The sequence below is a fragment of the Photinus pyralis genome, unplaced genomic scaffold, assembly GCF_008802855.1.
Source record: "Photinus pyralis isolate 1611_PpyrPB1 unplaced genomic scaffold, Ppyr1.3 Ppyr1.4_LG4, whole genome shotgun sequence".
In the NCBI taxonomy this organism is placed as follows: domain Eukaryota; kingdom Metazoa; phylum Arthropoda; class Insecta; order Coleoptera; family Lampyridae; genus Photinus; species Photinus pyralis.
In genome coordinates, this window is record NW_022170511.1 from 6,966,801 (window position 1) to 6,987,689 (window position 20,889).

Here is a 20,889-nt window from a genome sequence, read left to right on the forward strand (position 1 = left end):
TTCAGATTCCTTATATTTATGGTTAAACACACTCACAATCTTTTTGATTTTTGTTTTTGGTGTACTACATGATTTGATTAATAGCCAATTTGTTACCGTTTGTGTTTATTTTTCAATTAAACCTTGGTGCAGACTGCATTACTTTGGTAATAGACTCCATACTGCCTACCCATTTTCCAGGATTACTGGGTTACAATGTACATACTTTTAAATCACTAAACACGAAAAGTGTACTTCAATCAAAGAATGGTTACTCTTTGCTTCAATTATTTACGATGATTCAGAAAGTGCTATTAATTTTCTTCAAGTTGTACGATGGGTTGCCATCCTCCAGTTCGACTAATCTGGATATGAACGCGACCAGAGACAAAACATTTGTTTGAATCCCTCCATAATCCAATCACACCAAAATAACAAAACTAAAATTAGTTACTTTCTTTTAGTGACATTAAATTCCTTTGCAGGTATGAAATTGTATACATTTTCTTAAAATCTTGAATCATCTTATAAATTTTTAAAGATAAATACACAAATTGCGTATGTAACATTTAGTTTTCGATTCATGTATCACTTCAAATTATTATTTTCTGTTCAATGATACGAGATACGAGAAATTTTTCTTTTTGTGGTTATGTCACGTCTGTTTTTACATTGTAGGCAAAATGGCCAAGACAAAAGGAGAAAAGAAGGGCAAGTCCGCTATCAACGAAGTTGTAACTCGTGAGTACACTATTCACTTGCATAAAAGATTGTTCGGTATCGGTTACAAGAAGCGAGCACCCCGTGCGATCAAGGAAGTACGAAAGTTCGCTGAAAAGCAAATGGGTACACCAGATGTGAGGATCGATACACGACTTAATAAGCAGTTGTGGTCGAGAGGCATCAGGTATGTTACAAATGCAAGCAAAATTTTGTTTGTTGTTAACTTGCGAGTACCTAATTAAAATTTCTTGATTGTCTGCAATTGTTTAAAGTTTATCTTACATTTTTCTCTTGTAATATATGTGATCTATTTTTGTAGGAATGTACCTTTCCGTGTTCGAGTTCGTTTATCCCGGAGAAGAAATGATGATGAAGATTCCGCACACAAGCTATTTACTCTTGTTACATACGTTCCAGTAGCAAGTTTCAAAGGTTTGCAAACAGAAAATGTTGACTCCAATCAGGAATAAACTATTTTTAAATAAATAAACACATGTAATACTAACGTTTTATTTGCGATTCTATTCCAGCCAAAGGTGCTACATTAAGAGTGCCTATCTTAGCGACCTTTTTTTACCGATTTATATTATAATTTCAAACAGAACTGGATGTGGAAGGTATCTACCTAAATGTTTCCTCTCATATATAAGCAGGGAGGGTGTTTGTTTTTCCAAAAAAGTCAATGCAAACGATTTTACCCTTTTAAATATAAAGTCGGACCTTTTTAGAAACTTATATGAGCATTTTACAATACCTGCATACATCCTTTAACGTAGAGGCGAAAGTACTGGGAAAATTACGAGAACCCAACAACAACTTCAAGAATTTAAGAGATGGTCAGGAAAAAGTTGAGCTAAGCTCGAGGCAAATATGAAGAGAATTTGAAAGCTATTGAGTATTTTAAGGGATTTTGAGATATGTAATTGAAAGAAGTTGTAAGAGGAAATAGAAATTAGGAAAAGTTTTGGGGAACGTAAAGTCGTAAAGAGGATTTATGGTGAACTCTAATTCAGAAATATAAAAATGCAGAATAACAATACTGGTAAAAAGTTGTGTATAATCATAAGTTCTTAGCTTTAATCTGGCCAGAGAAATACAAAAATTTGTCCATATAAAATATAATAAATAACAGAATGTATAAATTCTAAAACTAAATTAACTTTGATGGTACAAAGTGTTGATAGTAACTTCGGGTAAATTCAATCATTAAATCTTGTTGGCATTCGGGTACACTTCCGATTTCCATACCAGGTGATCCTCCATATCTGGTAAATGGAGGAACAACCGTTTCAGGTGCAATAATAGTGTTGTCTTCTATTACACAACAATCCTTTAAAACACATCGACGGCCCTCGAATAAGACATAAATTGCCAAAGCAGGAAGTCAGAATTAAAGATTACTTACAATTACTACATTTTTACCTATGTAGACGTACGAACCCACAGTAGCTGCATTCACAATTGATCTCTCACCAACAAAGACATGATCACCTACCGCCATGGGAAAGAAAGCAACCCTAAAACGTACCGAATTACTAACTGAAAGCTGCAGTTCAATACACAAATACCCTTTACTAAATTTTTTGTAGGGCGGTCTGATAACCGCTTCTTTACTAATAATGCAATACCTTCCCGTTCGAACATTAGCCAGATCACCTCTGATAATAGCATCGGATTGAATTATTACTTTGCCTTGCAATACGATATTTTGAGAACCACATAGTACAGTTTGACGACTCACTTTATTTCCAGAAGCCTATGATTTTATTATATCTAAATGAGTGTAGTTGAAATGCACTTACAGTTTCAACATATTCACTTTTATTATAAGTTATATCTTGTAGTTCCATCTTATTTTGATTTAATTAAAATTCCTAGAATTAATTCATTTTTGACGTTTAATCTTAACCTCACTTCGTTTTCAAAATAATTCACTATTGGCTATGGCCGTGGCTAAATGACAGCTGCTCTGTGTTTATGCACCATACACATACATACGGTATGCTCATAATTTTTCTCAAACGCGTTTTCTACTGCGCATTACGTCACCTGCGAACGTGTGGCGCCAAAATTCAAATGTTTACGCACGATCCAGTACACATGTCACGCGTGACAGTTTGCAACTGATCAGTTGTATGTACGAGCTTTAGCGTTAATTTGTTGATAGCCAATTAAATAAATTAATCGTTAGTAAAAATTCCAAAATGCCAGGTTGTGTAGTGGCTCAATGGGGTAATCCTAATAGAAAAACAAAAGGAAAAGCATTACTCCGCTTCCGGTAACTGTAATTTTTACAAATTGATAAATCTCCTATTTTCGTTTTGCAAATGATCAAGGTGTATTAAAAGGCTTGTAGATCACAATTTCTTGATTTGTGAATAAAAAAGGTAAGGCGACAGTCGATATCAGTCATTAGTCAATTTAACTATTTTTGCTATTAGCGCATAAAATTTTATTTCAATAATTAATAATAATCATAATTAGCACAAAAAGATGAATTATGATTTGATGTATGCGATAGAAGTGGAAATTTTTATCTAATAGCACGAAACGGTTCACAATTCGGGGTAAACACTTCCAAAAAAACAAAATTAATAAATAAAAGATGGGTTGTTTGCAGTTATTACTATTTTGGCAAACCAATGCGCCTTGACTGGATACCTGCAAACTGAAATTTACTTAACTCAATGCTTTTACTTTTTATTGCAAAAAATAAAACTACTTAGTTATACTAAAAAGTATATTGATATGTGGAATACATACAAAATAAATATCAAAAACTACAACTACAGTTAAGTATTGAACTTTGGTGTAAGTTATGTTACATTTAAAATACTTATTAAGAGTGCTAAACAAAAACATACAAACATGTAAATATTTTAAATGTACTGTTAAGTCACTAAATATAAAAACTATGTACAAATCAAATATACATTAAGACTAGATAACAAAATGAAACTCAAAAAACCAAAATTATATTTTAAGTATTTTAAATTAGTGCAATTCGAAACCTGTAATTTATTCATTATTAAACTTTTAACCTGTTTAGTGTATCAATCACAGAATGAGAGTAACCTAAGGATTATATATTATGGATTAAATGTAGTTTCTAATAAAAGCATTTCTTTCCCATTTTTAAATATATACATACTGCTAATACTGGCTACAAGAAGGACGTGAGAAAATAGTTACATATATTTAAATATGAAAAATTAGAGAAAATGCTTTCATAAGATCAATGAGATCGTAGTGTAGAATATATGTTAATAATTTAACCTTAACACTAACTATAGGCACTTTATTAAAGCACCTTAATCTTTTATCTATACTGGTAAACAATGAGATCATAACTTGTATTTTACTAGTTAACGCCAAGAAAAGAAATCCGCATGGCATGAGTACAACACTACTATCTAGTTTTTTGGTTTTGAATTATACTAATTTTATTATTAACAAATACAAACGGAACTAGACTTTCTATAAAATTGAAACTACATATCAATAACATGAACATTCGTTCAGACCAACTGGTGGCGTTTTACAAACATGCCAATTTTTATTCCAACTCGCAGGGGGGTCTCAACAAAACTTTTTGGAAAGATAACAAATCTTAACGTAACAGTGTTTAAAAATAAATGTTTTCGACGTCCGGCGGGGTTTCCGGCTGGCCATATTTCGGACTTTCGAATGCGGCGTTCGAACACGAGTTTGAGTTGGGATAAGTGTTGGCCTTTTGCGACGATGGCGGTATGCCCTTTTCGACCGCTTGGTCTATGAATACTCGCAGATTTTCTAAACTTTCGGGATCGACGTTGAGGAGGTTACATATATCGACGGTGGCGGTGGTGGTCGAGGACATGCGTAGCCCTCGCATGGCGGCGCAAATGCATGCGGAGGCGATTAAGGAGGGCGCCACCTGTATGAGGGCAGGTTCTGAAACAGATAAAGAAAATTGTAATCGCGCATTATAAGTAGTCATGGGATGTTTTTAAAAAAGGGCCGATGATTTCAAATAACAAAAAAAGTTGCTGTTGATGAAAGACAAAAGTAAAGGTTTTTTAATGTAGATTATAGTACGTTTACCGGACAACTTGGCCCTTTTCCGATTTAAATGAAGAGAAAGTTTTGTTTTACATAAATAAATTTTTAGAATTTCCGGATACAGCTGTCTTTAGCTTTTTTTTTTAAATTTTGATGAATTCCACGTGAGCTTTAAATGAGCAATTAAGTAAAGACGTAATGATTACGCTGTCAATATTAATTAAAGCACTTTGCATCTGACACCTGCACGTTTTTTAAGTTTCGCTATGCAATCGGTTTTGAATTGAAATACTTTTCATACATATTGACTTATTACAATACAAATTACAAGTGAACCAATTTAATGGAAAGTTCATGTCATAGGGTAATTATTTGAATCGTAATTACGCGTGGCAGGTGGCAGACAGTCGGTCAGGTAAAGAAGTTACCCAAGTCTGATGCTACCTTGCACCTTGCTCATTTTTTGATCATAGCATAACTTCCTACGATTACGGTGTTTAAATCACCTCGCTGTGCATCTGCTGCTGCATGGACCACGCCGTCCATCCACGTGATCAAAACAGTAATTTTACTATTAAAGCTCTCACGGGGCAGCCAAGCGTTATTTAATTAAATTCACGTTATAATGAGTAATCCGGTGGAAGTAGGTGCATAATTTATATACGCGAGCAAATTCTGATCTAAGACTGGATTAGTTTCGCTTTCAACTGGCGTAACCTTAACCTTCAAATTACGCAGACGAAAGTTCAATAGAAGAAGAGTTGACCACATGCCGTTTCCTATGACTATAAATTTTTCGTTTCACCTGCTCCCGTATACAACCGAGTTTTTCAATATCCAGATGTTTATAACAATTTCGAAATGACCTAATAGTACACTGAACCCGATCTCGTGCTCAATCTACGCCGGACTAAGCTAATTATTTAAAAATTATGCATTCTTATTTTATATTCGCAAATTATATCTTTTTCTGAATTGTAATTAACAGACATTTAACTGCAAAAAAAAATGCCCTTCACCTTAGACTTGAACTTGCGAAGTGTTTTGGACGGAAGTAGAATCGGACCTTTAACTAAATTGCCCTTTGGCTAAACTATTATATAAGAAGTTAAAATTGCGTGTTTCAACAATCAAGCTTTGAGCGAAAACTATTATCTCACCGCTTGGTAGTGCAAGACAACCTTGAATTGGTTACCCTTTTTCCACCTTCCAGAGCTTGCGGTTGTATGAACCTACCTTAAACCAAATTAAATTGTATGCGCTTGCACCATACCATATCTAAACAGATTGTTTTCGTGGCCACATACTTCATAATGTAACGTGTTACTATACTCCAAATCCAAAATTAAGTAAATGATTCTGTGTTCAAAAATTTGAAAATTGATCATTTTGAACCTCATTAAGCATCCGATCTTAAGAATTACTCAAATTACAGAGGTCAAATCAGAAAATCAAATGTTTTAAATCAATTTAAGTATATAGGGTGGGCCAATTGTTTGTGGACGGATCCTTGTGGGTTTATTAACGTATACAGTGTGGAAGTTATACAACGGCAAAGCCATGAAGTTTCATTTGACTAACCACAAGGGGTAATGATTTGAGTGGCGGTGGTGGGGGTATGGAAAAGTGGAAGTAGAGCAGATACATGACGTATTTTATGTTGTGTGGGTCATTTTGATGGAGAAGGAGGTAGTAGAGTGGTAAGACATTGGAAAAAGCTCAGAAATGTTTCACTCACAAAGCTCGATAGTTGTAAAATGCGCACCTGCGTAACGTTTGTTTCTTTTTCAGAATGCCAGAATACTTGTTTAAATAGTTTTTATTGTAAGAGAGCTGGGTGGCATTTTAGGGCAGGTATTTTAGGCAAAATGAAAATTTTCTTTCTATGATATCCTACAGCAAGCGTCAGACGAAACGTAGAAATGTTAAATAAATATAAAATTGAAAAAAATCTGCATCGGCCGGGAATCGAACCCGGGCCGGGTCGTCATATGAGAAGTTATTACCATCGAAGCATTGCGTTTAGTGGTTTTCACAAATGAGGATTAGCACTAAAAAACAGATTAACAATTGCATTTTAAGAAGTCCTGCTTCAGCCGTTTCTCCATGTTTTATTTGTAGGACGTAGTATTCTCAACTCCAACACCATAATGGGGTCGAACGTTACAAGTAAAAGAAATAAGAAGGCGTCTTATCGGTCTCCCCCTCCCCTTCTTCTCAAGCCTCTTTAAAGCACTGCCGCGAATTCTTCCAAAACAAAAAACCAAACCCCCTTCAAACTATTCCCTGTATTTCGTAAACGAGCCCTACTCCCACATAGCTTTATCATAGTTTTATATAAAGCCTGACAGTTTTTCCTCTCTATTGCCACCACCCAAGATCCATATACGTATCGATTCGAGCTATACCTCAAAAATCCTGCAGACGCGATGTTGTGTCTCCATTGTGTCTTTATTACTTGGTAATCGCTTGATAAACAAATTGTGCGAAGCGAAACACAGCGTGTTCACGTTCGATCGGAAATACAAAGAGATACTTGAATGCACTTAAAATGCAATTTGATCACATAGGTAGCTGTGCAAGTTTTGCATAAGCAACTTGGTCCTTCGAGCCGAATAGTTTTTTTTTCACTTGCTTGTACATTTCGGCGTTTATGTAAATAGAAAAATTTAAAATTACAAAATAGTCCAAACGCAGAAATAGACAGAAATTCGAATAAATGATGTCAGATTCTTTGGTCATTGATTCGCTTTTCTCCCCAATTAAGATTAAATGTTAATAATAATAGTCCTACTATGAAGATCGAACGCGCACTCGTTCAGTGTTAAATATTCAGAGCGTACCGGTAATTCGTCGCTTTCAGCAGCGCGGTGTACAACATTTTATTGGCTTTGCAAAACCATTTATAAAACATCATGAGGCCTAATTTATTAACGATTCCTATTAATCAATTTTCAATCAAGTTTTGACAATTATTGCACAGCAACAAAATTCCAAAATCACTAATTAATTGCCTGTTTGTAATCACGATCGTTAATGATAGTCGTGACAGTAAGTAGTACCAAAAGATCCGCGTGAGGGCGGAAGAAAATGAAATTTTCAATAATTTTCTATGTATGTATTGTAACGTAAATTTAACTACGTGATTTATTTATTTACAATTAATTAACAATACATAGATAACAGTCTTGAAATGGATTAAGTTACAACAGTAATTATATTTATCACTTAAAATTTATAACATAACACGAACGAGAGCTTAATACCTCACTTCGCATCGTTGTTAGAACTGACTAATAACACGCGATTCAATTCCTTAATATTGCAAGCGCCGGTCTTTCACGACCGCTCTCGAACGTTCTAAAACATACGCTCTCGTTTCTGGTCGCCGATTGGCGCTTCGATGTCTATCGGGATTTCTAGAATATTCGCTACAATATGTCAAGCTTGGTAGGTGTTTATTGTTATTAATTAAATGACGTTTTACCAGTAACCTGATATCTTATTTGAAGAGTTTGTGAAAGATTTAAGACGGATTTTCCGATAGGTACTCCCGACGTTACAGCCCTTTGAATTTTTTGTCGAAATTGGTTTCTAGTCGATAACTTTTGATTGAGAAGTCTAATCGAAAAAGTACGAATCGTTTTGGATTCTACGCACCAAAATTAATAAGAAAAAGTGTTTTCCCGAGAAATGTTGGTGTAGTCGATTTTTGGTAAAAAAGGAAGGTTATACACTGCCTTTTTTTAAGACCCGAAAAAACATTGTCTGAGATCGACCGGGAAAAAACATTTTCTTATAGAATGCGGCCTGTAGAATCCACAATTTCAAACAGTTCCAAGATTGGACTACTAGATCAAAAGTTACAGCCCTTTGAATTTTTTGTCGAAATTGGTTTCTAGTCTATAACTTTTGATTGAGAAGTCTGATCGAAAAAGTACGAATTGATTTGGATTCTACGCACCCAAATTAATAAGAAAAGGTGTTTTCCTGAGAAATTTTGGTGTAGTCGATTTTTGGTAAAAAAGGAAGGTTATACACTGCCTTTTTTTGAGCCCCGAAAAAAAAATTGTCTCAGATCGACCCGAAAAAAAATGTTCTTATAGAATGCGGCCTGTAGAATCCATAATTTCAAACAGTTCCAAGATTGGGCTACTAGTTCAAAAGTTACAGCCCTTTGAATTGTTTTTCGAAATTGGTTTCTAGTCTATAACTTTTGATTGAGAAGTCTGATCGAAAAAGTACGAATTGTTTTGGATTCTACGCACCAAAATTAATAAGAAAACGTGTTTTCCCGAGAAATTTTGGTGTAGTCGATTTTTGGTAAAAAAGGAAGGTTATATATACACTGCCTTTTTTTGAGGCCAAAAAAAAAATTGTCTGAGAACGACCGGGAAAAAACATTTTCTTATAGAATGTGGCCTGTAGAATCCACAATTTCAAACAGTTCCAAGATTGGGCTACTAGATCAAAAGTTACAGCTCTTTGAATTTTTTGTCGAGATTGGTTTCTAGTCTATAACTTTTGATTGAGAAGTCTAATCGAAAAAGTACGAATCGTTTTGGATTCTACGCACCAAAATTAACAAGAAAAAGTGTTTTCCCGAGAAATTTTATAAAATACCCAAGTGAAATAATCGAAGTGAAACACAGAATGTTTATTTCAAAGCAACCAGAATATACAGACATGACTTCCATAAAACACACCTGAAAATAATTGGCAAATGAGAAGAGCACAAAATGTAATTGGGGCTTACTAATGCAATGTGATTTTCCACGTCACACATCAGCAGATCAAATTTGAAACACCGTCCAAAAATAGTAAAATTCTATAACTTTTAATTTTTGGACTAATGGTAATAATAATAAGATCTACAATGCGATTTACAAGGAATCCGTAATTTTACACTTGAGGGCGTTCCGGCCAAAGGGCACTTCCCAAGAAACCGACGTGCGGAAATTTAGATAATGGACTCGAAATGTGCCCCGCATTAAATTACGTTTCTGACACGTTAATGAGCAATAATGTTATTGTTATCTGATGGTCTTTTGTTTCCGGAAGTGCCAAAGTGTGTCGTCTTTAAGGGTTGAAAAGGAGGAAGTTTGATAGCACACGCCATCGAGGCGCACGCGAGTTTGGCGTTACGGGCCGTTGACTTTGCTTACGACAGATCGGCTTACTGTTAGAAGACGTTCTATTAAATTCGGTGAAAGTGCAGCAGTTGGTGTTACCGGTAACGTAATGCCCATTAAATAGTTTAAGGTGAGCGAAGTGATGGGTCGCGCGATTCCCAAAGAAAACGTTTTACCGAAGGGAAAGAGCAACAGTATAACAATGGCGACATGTGCATACACTATAAAGAGGTTCTCCGACAAATTAAGAATAATGAAACTATTAGAATGTAGTTATATAAATGCGTATTTATCAGAGACAACAGGTTTGAAGGGTAAGTCGGGGTTCGGTAAAAAAATTACCGACCACCTGCCTATAGGTGGACGATGCACTCCTTGGCATATGTTTCCAGTTTCTTCACCTCCTTCTTGTTTGTACAGGGAGGAAATGTGAAGGAACTTTTAATAATAAGACTAAAATTAATAAAACATGTTATAGGGGCTGACAACTCCGTTGCAGCTGGTGGGTTGAAATTCGGTGCTACAACCTTGAGGTAAATAATATATTGCAGATACCGTAGATAATCAAATTCTGTTTCAAGAATTTCGAGAATAAGGCTACATGAGTACATTTTTACAACGCCAAATTTGCACCTGGATTTTATCGCAGCCGTCGAAATTGAGTCAATGATTCAAGTTATTTCCGGACTCGGGCAGATTTAATCTGGACGACTTTTGCAAGAAATTGTACAAATCGAAGGTTTCCCCTTCTTAGCACCAAGTCTCTATTATGTGGAAGAATGAAAGTTAAACCCACCTTTTGTTGCCGTTTTTCGGTCTTATTTACTCAGTTTCTCAAATATTCGCAACTACAAATCTGCATTGACCATCATTAGAGGAGCTATCATTAGCAGATGTGACAGAGCGCTTTGTCGCCCTTTTCTGATATCAAGACAAATGTCTTAACTGAGGCAGATGTGGAGGCGTAAAGGGGACCACGCGCGATTGATACACGCGACACGAGCGCGTGCTGACTAAGTAAATCTAAGATAGTCCAAGGACCCCTTAATATACGACAACAACAAATCTCGAGACGGTATTGTTCGTAGTATTTCAGCATCTTAGACGGCACGGGCCAACCAGGTGTTGGTTAAACGTGCACCGGTGATGCAAGCACCCCGTAGACTATTGTTATTTGGCGAATTGAAAAGGACGTAAGAAGCCCCAGGCCGAGCAAAAAGTTCTTAAAATGCATTACCGACCTTTTGTCGCAAGAGGGTAAGACGGCCAATCGAAGGGTGCGCAAAGGAAAAAAAAAATAAGGGTCGCTATTGCATTCAAGATCAGCCTAGGGACCCCAGACTGGCTTTATGTAAGTTCATGAAACTGATTGTGATTATGCTTTTGTACCAGGACAGGATAGTTTTCTTTGGGTAAGGGGATGGGTGCAGACGATCAAGCTGGTTTTTCGCCTTTAAGATACGTGGGGTTGCTCACCTCCTACCGTTAGAAACACTTACTACAACTGCCGTTAATGTTAGAGACGCTCTTATTTGTATTATAGGCGAAGTCACGTACTACCCCAAATTATAGAGTTTTCTCCATATCGAATTACCTTACGTTCTTATCTTGCTATTAGCATTTTTTAAGCGGCTTATTACGCTAAACGGCGTGTTCTAATTACAGGTAATAAGTAATCGTAATACAGCTGCCTGAGTTAGGTCATTCGCGAGTATGTTTACATACATCTGGATCCGGAGTAATAAGGGTGAAACCCCGTATCAATCGAGGTTACGCACCCCACCTGACTAAAAGCGCTTAGATAACTTTACACCAAATGCGGCAATAAAACACCATCGACTTCCGAAATTACTCATGAATAACGACACAGAGTCACTTTTGATCATTAATTTTATCACCTTTTTGCTATACTTGGGGAGATTCACTTTCGACCAACCACTAACGTACACTCAAGGGTGACCAAGTAGAATTATAACCAGTAATTGAATTAGGAAAGTTATAACAAAGCGTCTTTTGGAACGGAAAAATTCGTATAGAAATGTGACGGTTGCAATTAATTCTTGAAGTAGCAATTGATTGAATTTGACACGTGAGTAAATCAAAGAACTGAATTTCAACGGAAGATTGCGAAATACTGAAATTCCATACTCCTGCATATTTTTACAGTATCGCATTTCTGTTCAATGCCGTTACGTGACTATTTTCATGAAGTTACTCGATCAAAACAAAATTTGTTTTAGCTTAAAATCAGTCACAATACAGTGCCTTCAAATAAATCGGCACTATTGCTAACTTCGTTGTTATAAGAGATACAAGCTCGGTTAAATTAGAGAACTAGTGTGTTTTTTACGCTAATTACAATGGTGAAAGCAGAAAAACAATTGACAGCCGCATTCTCAAAATATCGAGAGGACGCCCTTTTTTCGCATGGAACACCCTATATATACCTAACTCTTATAATAACGAGGAAATAGTGCTGTTTGAAGGCCCTGTATAATAAGTTTCAGTCACATCAGACCTTTAATCAATTAGAAATATAAGAGACGATTTGCCACAGAAGATAATTATATAACGACAGTACCTACAATCAATGTCTGCATTAATTCAAGAACATTCGAGGCTGAAATTTATTGTCGTAAACTGGCACCGTTGTTGATGCGCAGCTTTACAGCTCTTCCTGTTATGTCTTATAGAATATGCGTGCCAAATTTGGCTCCAATCGGTTTAGCCGTGCATCCGGAAATGAAAGTTGGACGCACTTGCGCATGCGCGATTCTGCTCACATGCTCAAAAGTTTTGCAGCTCTTCCTTTCATGTCTAAAGAATATGGATGGATACCAAATTTGGTTCCAATCAGTTTAGCCAGAATTAAGAGTACAAACAGACAACCCGACAGAGCGACATCATCGAGATTTTGTTTGATACGGATTATGCGCTATGTTTTTTCTTTATTAGAAGAATCTACCCCCACGCACAAGCTCTGCTTTTGTGGGTAATATTATTTTGTATATATGTAATTGTCTCTTTTTTCGCAATATTCTTGTAAAAAAAAATTAATTATTATTATAGGTAACATTTACAAAAAAATATCCAGCTATAGCCTTACTAGAAGCATCATTCTGTGGTTAAAATGCCAACAAAAATATTAATAAATAAGAATGTTGATAATATTCCGCACCCTTCGCATGCGCATTAATCGTAAAGATTTTTCTTGGTTCAGGTGTCAGAACTAGAAGCTACCAATTTCAAAAAGAAAGAACTAAGTAGGTACATAATGTATGTATATTGAAAACTGTAGGACAAAGGGATTGACGGCGGAAAGTGGTCATAATAGCGCCGTCGATAGCGCCTTCCAACATGAGTTGGAAAAAAAGACACTGGAACTAGACCAAATCTGTTAATTTTTGGCTCATCCCGAGAAAAGTAGAGATAATGTGCTAAAACCGTTTGCAAAGCAATTCCGTATCCGAAAACGAATCAAAGTTGAAACCACGAGCAGACACCGAAGACCAACTTACGGGTGAGTAAGTTCTTCTAATTTCTATTGAAACGTTTTAAAGAGAAACTTATGTTTGGGGTGCCTTTCGTGCTGCGTTTCTTTGAAATTCCTGCTTTTGCTTAAGAAGTACCGAACCGAACGATACTTTTCAGATAGAAAATTCAAAATGACATGAAATTTTTAGCAAATTGGACATTTTTGGAAAGCTACAAATTGACAAATTATGCGACACTTACGCCAAGCTCGCTTATTCTTAGATTGGCCCGCCTTTTAATCCCGTGAATTTGATCTGGTCTGATCAGATCCGACTTGATCCTCCGGTTTAGTTTGACTCAAGAACAAAGACGGAATTGGCTCGAAAAACAATCGGATCGGTTGATTCAGTACTTATGATCCGTAAACACGATCTTATCCGTGGGCCTGACTGGCGCCCGAGCATGACTTAAGCCCCTGTAACCAGAGGTTACAGTCGGATGAACGGATCAAATCGCAAGAGCCCTCGGGAAAAAAATGACCAATCGGGCGAGGAGGTGGAATTGAATCGTATCATCTCTTCCACCTTTGACACGGCTTCGATTCGATTTGACACATAGTTTGGTGTAGTTTATTTTGACTTCAATTTAGAAAATGAAATCGGATCCTTGGGATGTGCGGAAGGGACATTCTGGATCCATGAGCTACTCAAATCGTTTCAGATAATCCAGTTTTGACCATAGCGAAAATTGATCTTTCACTTGATTAAAATGTGGAACTTCTGGGCACAATTATGAGTCAGTGTCGCGATGTGTCTGAGCAGATGCTGTGAAGGAGGCCTGGGGTGGACAGAGAATGAGGCAAATCTTTACTTAAACGTCGTATAATAATAACGTTGTCACAGTTTTTATTTTTGGTTCGAGACAAGGACAAAAATGTGTTGCAGAAAAGATCAGATTTGACTCCCGGAACAAAGATGGAATTCGATTGGGGAACAGTCGTGTCAATTGGTCCCTACTGCATAAACAAGAAAAAACATCTTCGCCAATAAGCGGGTAATTTTAGCGCATTTTCCCTGCGATCAGTACTTACCGAGAGGCTATATTGACACAAGCAAGACACACATTTTTATGGTTAGAGCGTAGTTAATATCTCCAAGAAAAATCTTCACAAATAGGAAATTGAAGCTGCACCCCTTTTGCGCTGTAAGAGCTACCAATTTTGATGACCGCTCGGTATCGAAACGTGATATAAATTTGGGACATTTCGTTACGAGGAACATAGCTTCTGGACCTACAGTAATTACTGATTTCTAGCGTCGTGTTTTAGCCGCCGATAAGGAAATCCAGATACCTACTGTAACTAATTTGCCGTTTGTAACCGTTCCGGTCGGAATATTTAAATTATCTCTGCAGCATCTGAAAGCTCTCTCCAATAGCAAGAGGAGGGAAAATTAATATTATATGATTTCAGCCGAGTTAGGTAAACGCTCTACGAGAACGTGACGGTCGCACGATCGCTGGAGTTTTCCGTTTCTCTGTCCGAGTACCCGCGGGTTCCGAAACCGCCGCCCTTGACTAAGGGTGAAACCTCCTGGTGGCGCTCGAGATTTCAATACCGTTCCGCCGACCACCACATCCGGGTTGCTGGTTCCAATTTAAAAGTTCGGGGCGGAATCTGCTAGTCAAAAAATTCCGGTCCTTGTCGTTCGATTGAATACGTTTCGCATGTCGTGTCGGTTCTTTGGGCCTGAAAGCGTAAAGTAGTAAATCGAAATGGGGGGGGGGGGGGGGGGGGTCTGTGATTGAGAAACATCCAACCCTTTTCTTAAATAATGTGAGCGCTGCTATTTTTGCTATTTTTAGTCCCAGGTTGGAGATCAGAGGCAAAGAGGAATGATCCAGAAGATGTGGCAGTCATGCGCATGTGTTTTAGTATTGTTCTGCGCAAGTGCGCACGATACATAAAGAATACAATCCGTTTGAACAAATACGTAAGAACCATTTGTTCTTGCCCTAATTAAAAATGGCAAAGATTCTATGGTGCCAGGATCGAGGAAATGGATAAAAGTTAAAGATTAGAATTGGAAGAGCATCGTAATAAATCGCTGAGAAGAGGAAACGTTGTGCTACTAAACTAAAGGAAGAAATAAAGAATTAAATACGGGAAAGTAGTTGTAATGTAATGATAATTATGAATCAGGGGAATATTTCCTGAAGATTCTGATGATATCCTCTGGCTAAAAAGAAAGGAACAAAGAAGTGTGGTGGACACAGAACACTCAGTCTTGTAGGATATGCAGCGAAGATATTGTTGCGAGTGCTATCGCGAAAGGGCAATGGAAAAAACTGTGGCAGCGGAGCAATTCGGATTTAGAAGAAAGATGGGAACAAAAGATCCGATTGGATAGGTGAAATGTGGTAAAAGAAAAAATCTGAGTTTGTATTTGATTGTGTTCTGAGGAGGCGTTGTATCTGTTCCGTTTGCTGTTTCTAGAATATACAGAAGATCTTGAAGACTTGAAGACGGTGAAAAAAAATGGATTGATTATAAATCCGAAAAAGAGAGGCTGATGAAGAAAGATGAAATACTGGAACAGGTAGAAAGCTGATATCTAGGAACGACTGTAACAGATAACTGGAGAAGCTGGAAAGAAATAAAGACGCGCATTGGAATTGGAAAAAGAAGCATTTGTAACGAAAAGGACAATACTGTGCAGCAAAATAACGAAGTGCTTTGTATGGGGTGTTAAGCTATACGGAGTGACATGTGGGCAATTTCGAAAAAAGATAAGAAAATAATTGAAGTTACGGAAATGTGGATGTGGAGACGAATGCTTGGAATAAAGTAGTCTGACAGGATTAGAAACGAACAGGCACTACCAAGAATAGGTCAAGAAAGATCTATGTATAAAACGATTTTGAGAAGGAAAAGAATGTAGCGTAAGCATGCGCTAGGAGGAAATAGTTTGCTGAAGGCCATGAGCGAGGCAGCCGTGGAGGATACAGTGAAAAGAGGAAGAAGAGAAGTAATGATGGTAGACGATCTGAAATTTTCAAAAAGAGGAGGCTTGCTCCTCTCTATCATCCAATTTCTTTACATCTTGCATGCTACAGCCTGTCGAGAGCAAAATTTAAAAAATATTTACATACAGTTCAAACTTCTTAGGGGATGTGGAAAAAAACGATCAGAAGCGCAATTCTCAAGGTCCAGAAAAACAATTTGTAGCTATTTAAAGGAAGCCGTAAATGCAATTATCCCACCAAATAAATAAGATCATTTATCTTGAATGGGAACGCCCCGGTACATTTCAGAATGAGACGATGGACAAAGTTACCACCGCGTGTTACGCTGTTTAGGTATGAGAGTAATTTGCAGACGGTGACGGGGTTTTTGCGTAATTACGGCGCCCACAATAATTGTTGTCCAATATGACGCTCATCAATAAACTAAATTTCCAGCTGCGAACTGAAGTAATGCACATGTCCACTGCTTATCAGGTTTCCCCCAGCAGCTGTAGATGGGCATCGATAGCAAGTAAATACCGTAGGTGTACCGCGTACGTAGAGGAAGCAATAGTAATTGGGGTGGCGTTAGGTGGACAATAACAACCTTTATATTGCACCTAATGCACAAAACCGGACAAGGTGCGCGCGATGTATTTAGGATCTTAAACAAAGCGAAATTTGAAAAAAAAACCCTTCACCTTTATTATCCCGTTGTAGCGCGAGCTCCTGTTAGAAATTTGCAACGCGCTCGACCAGTTCGGCCTCGTGCGTTTATTGTTTGATTAACAGATGCTGGAATTTTTAATTCTCATTTTGGCGGCTATGATTTGCTCCAGGTGTTTCGAGCGCGAGAGAGGTGCAATGGGCATTTAAATTCGGGCGCCATTTTTAAAGGGCTCGGATATGCTTCGACAAACAATAGCGCCACGTGTTCGTTATGCTGTTTAAATGTTTAACTTTTGTGACAGATGTTTAGAGCTTATAATAATAATAAAAATCTAAATCCCGGTAGTTGGAAAATTGCTTTATTTAGATGGGTGTCGTAAATTACGAGACATGTTCGGATCACAATACATTGCGCGGTTGTACAGATTAATTCATGAAAATTTTATAGGGCTTTTTTTCACGCAATGGTCCTCAAGGCATTACAAATTTATCCCCAACTACGCCCTTATTTGCATTCCTGAAGTGTTAAAATGTTTGCAACTAAATCAAAAGAATGTCTATGATGACCGTATCATTACAAAGATAATACTGATTATAATATAGCAGCGTGAATTCCGTCCGTCTGTCTGAGGGTTTAAGATCTCAGTTAACAGACCTCGTTGACAGCTTCAGGGACAGGGGGATTTTGCCAAAAAATTCTAACTTTGTTATTTGTTAAGATATTAGCTATACTTGTAATATCTGTGAATCTAGCGGGCCCTCAAATTTGAATCAGCCTGTATATACAAACAAATCATTTATAACAATATCAGTAATTAAAAAGTGTCAACAATCTAAAGGCACGTGCAATGTTACATATTGAAGTTTAATATATTTTCTTGTTTGTGTTTCTGCCACTTAATCCTGTATTCATACTTACAGTGTGGCCCTTTGAAAATTTACTATGGCTATATTTTTTTATTAGACATAATTCGCATTTATGCTTCGCCACGAGTAGACGTGTTTGTAAGCGCTCTCACTAAGTCGGACTATCTAAGTAATAATTAAAGAAGTGATCATGCCGCTCACTAGAGATCAAATTAGTGAAATAAATGCATGTGTGGCTGCGTCAATAAAGGAGTTTTTTCAAAATGATACCTTTATTGATATGATAGTAACGCGTGTGGTCGATAAAATAAATGTGTCTATAAACGACCAAATAAACGCTGCAGTCGATTCAGTAAAACGGGAAAATGTGTTTTTACGTGAAAAAGTTGATGCACTTGAACAGTATTCGAGACGGAATAATATTAGACTTTTTGGAATTCCGGAAGAGAAGAATGAAAATATTCAAGAAGTTGTAATTGATGCATTTAATAATGTTGGTATTCCAGTAACAAGTGATAGTATTGATAGGCTCCATCGTGTGGGCAAATCATTGGATAGCAGTAAGACAAGACCTATTATCATCAAGTTTATCAGCTATAAATCCAAACACATGGTCGTGACAAGTAAGCGCAAATTTAAAGGTACAAAATGCAGTATACAAGAGGATCTTACGGTTCCACGCTTGCAGCTACTGAAGGAAGTGCAGGAGATAGTTGGACGTAAACAAACATGGACAATGGATGGTGTTATATTTGCAAAACACAAGGATAAGAAATTCATAATTAAATCGACAAGTGATTTAAACCAATTTAAACAATTGTTTATTAAAAACTGAGTGGCACGTGTATGAAGAATGTATTTACGTGAGTTACACCTTAATGTTGTGATGTCCAGTGAGAGTGCTGATATGATACAAACACTGATTACCGTAGTTTGAACTTTTTGAACTCATAATCTTTTATTTTCACCTCAGAATTTATATTTATAATTTCCTCCTCCCAAAAATACAAAAATCTGTTCTTTCATATTCATATCTCAATCATCGAAGGCTTTTTTGTACTACTAACAACTAATAGTTATTTAATTTTGTATTTTAGAATTAACTTGATTTTGCATATTATAACTTACGTTGGAACTTATTAAGATTAAGCTTAAATTGTAAAATAATGTAAGCACATTGAGTAGTAAATATTATGTCCTTATTAATATCACATTTAAATGTGCGTTCATTGAGTTCGCATTTTTCTGATTTTATGGAACTTGTATTGACCTCCAACTATGATATAATTTCTCTTACAGAAACTTGGATCTCGCATAATACAGTACTGGATAATTTGCAAATTAAAGGATATGCATTTGTGCATGCCCATAGGGCAACTAGGGGCGGTGGAGTTGCTTTTTACGTCAAGAATTCGATAAAATTTGAACTACTACTTATTCCCAAAGTAGATATAAAAGTATTTGAGCAATTATGGCTAAAAATTACGATTAATAAAAAATCCCTAGCGGTTGGAGTTATATATAGACCTCCCAAATCACATTTTTCAGATTTTCTGGATGCTATAGAAGATGTTTTAGTATCGGCAAATACCTGTAGTAAAAGTGTCGTCTGTTTGGGTGATTTTAATATTGATATGCTTAACTTGACTTCGCAGTCTGCGCTAAAATTCAATACTTTGCTGGATTCGGTAGGTATGGCCCAAATAATTTCTGAACCAACTAGGATTACTGAGCATTCAGCAACTCTCCTTGATTTGCTCATTACATCGGATGCAAGTAGCATTGTAAATACTAACATCGTCAATTTGCCTCATTTATCTGACCATGCGTTAATTTCTTGCGCATTTAACGCTAACACAGTAAATTCACAGCAATTTCGTACTCTCAGAGACCATTCGCAATTTGATGCTAATCTATTTCAAGAACACCTAAATCTTACACCATGGGGACTAGTTTATGGCCTGGAAGACATAAACTCTAAAGTATTTTTTATTAATGAAGTAGTACTTCATTTATGTGATGTGCACTTACCATTAAGAAAAGTGAGAATAACCAAACCTCCTGCTCCTTGGTTAACCGATACCATACGGGAAATGATATGCTTGAGAGAAAAGTCATTAGCTAGATTTAAAAAAACTAAAGCGGCCACCGACTTTAATAATTACAAAATGCTGCGAAATATTGTAAATAACGCAGTTAAACGGGAGAAAAAAGCATTTATAGAATTTAAATTAAAACAGAATGGTAAACAAACTACTTGGCAGATTTTAAAACAATTAAACATTTACAATAAACGAAATTCGTCGGGTTTACCCAGTCATTTGCAGGATGTTAATAAAATAAACAAATATTTTATCAATAGTAGTAAAGTTGAGCGAACTAGCGCACTAGACATTGTCACGAACTATTATCTTAATAACTCATTTGATAGCAATACTACACAATTTGAGTTTCAAACTGTCACGGAAGAAGTGGTGGATAAAATAATACAATCTATCGGATCTAATGCTGTAGGAATCGACAATATAAGCATCTCAATTATACGTTTATGTTGCCCTGTAATTATACCGTATTTAACACATATTTACAATTTTTGTTTGGAAAATAGTGTATTTCCTGAAATATGGAAAACTGCATTAGTGTTACCTTTACCAAAAACGCCGAATCCTACTGAACTTAATGAATTGAGGCCTATAAGTATTCTTCCCGCACTTTCTAAAATTTTAGAAAAAATAATGGCTTCCCAGATAAAGCAGTATCTTTCCTTAAATAACATACTTCCGGACACTCAATCTGGATTCCGTTCAGGCTTCAGCTGTGCAACCTTATTGCAGTTGGTGACTAATCAAATTTGTACTGCAATTGAACGTAACGAAATATATTTGTTAATTCTGTTGGATTACAGCAAAGCATTTGACACGATAGATCATAAAATTTTGCTATCAATATTGAAATATATTGGTTTTACCGCTGCATCTATCAACCTGGTGTCGATGTTTAT

At 36.5% G+C, this 20,889-nt stretch overlaps 3 protein-coding genes across 3 annotated transcripts in view; 1 reads left to right on the forward strand and 2 right to left on the reverse strand.

The window, feature by feature from the left end:
* Positions 1-361: 361 nt before the first annotated feature.
* LOC116169462 (60S ribosomal protein L31) lies at positions 362-1,207 on the forward strand. Its single transcript, XM_031485560.1, has 3 exons — positions 362-464; positions 658-886; positions 1,022-1,207. The coding sequence occupies exons 2-3, from the start codon at positions 663-665 to the stop codon at positions 1,170-1,172; spliced, it is 375 nt and encodes a 124-aa protein (XP_031341420.1). The 5' UTR covers positions 362-464; positions 658-662; the 3' UTR covers positions 1,173-1,207.
* Positions 1,208-1,733: 526 nt separating this feature from the next.
* On the reverse strand, positions 1,734-2,642 carry LOC116169461 (dynactin subunit 5). The gene is made up of 4 exons (XM_031485559.1): positions 2,505-2,642; positions 2,271-2,458; positions 2,108-2,219; positions 1,734-2,053 (listed from the first exon to the last, which is right to left on the reverse strand). Exons 1-4 carry the CDS (start codon positions 2,550-2,552, stop codon positions 1,853-1,855), a joined length of 549 nt encoding a protein of 182 aa, XP_031341419.1. The 5' UTR covers positions 2,553-2,642; the 3' UTR covers positions 1,734-1,852.
* Positions 2,643-3,705: 1,063 nt separating this feature from the next.
* Positions 3,706-20,889, reverse strand: part of LOC116169802 (G1/S-specific cyclin-D2-like) — a 34,078-nt gene continuing 16,894 nt past the window's right edge. Inside the window, exon 4 of the mRNA XM_031485978.1 lies at positions 3,706-4,635. Coding sequence (XP_031341838.1) covers positions 4,328-4,635 — 308 coding nt within the window. The 3' untranslated portion in view covers positions 3,706-4,327. The remainder of the gene's footprint in view (positions 4,636-20,889) is intronic.

Bases quoted from the DNA above. Each gene is read 5' to 3' on its own strand.
- LOC116169462 (XM_031485560.1), top strand. From the start codon at position 663: ATGGCCAAGACAAAAGGAGAAAAGAAGGGCAAGTCCGCTATCAACGAA. The intron at 887-1,021 runs GTATGTTACAAA...CTATTTTTGTAG, and splicing joins TTGTGGTCGAGAGGCATCAG to GAATGTACCTTTCCGTGTTC.
- LOC116169461 (XM_031485559.1), bottom strand. From the start codon at position 2,552: ATGGAACTACAAGATATAACTTATAATAAAAGTGAATATGTTGAAACT. The intron at 2,459-2,504 runs GTAAGTGCATTT...ATAAAATCATAG, and splicing joins AAAGTGAATATGTTGAAACT to GCTTCTGGAAATAAAGTGAG. The intron at 2,054-2,107 runs GTAAGTAATCTT...GTCTTATTCGAG, and splicing joins TAGGTAAAAATGTAGTAATT to GGCCGTCGATGTGTTTTAAA.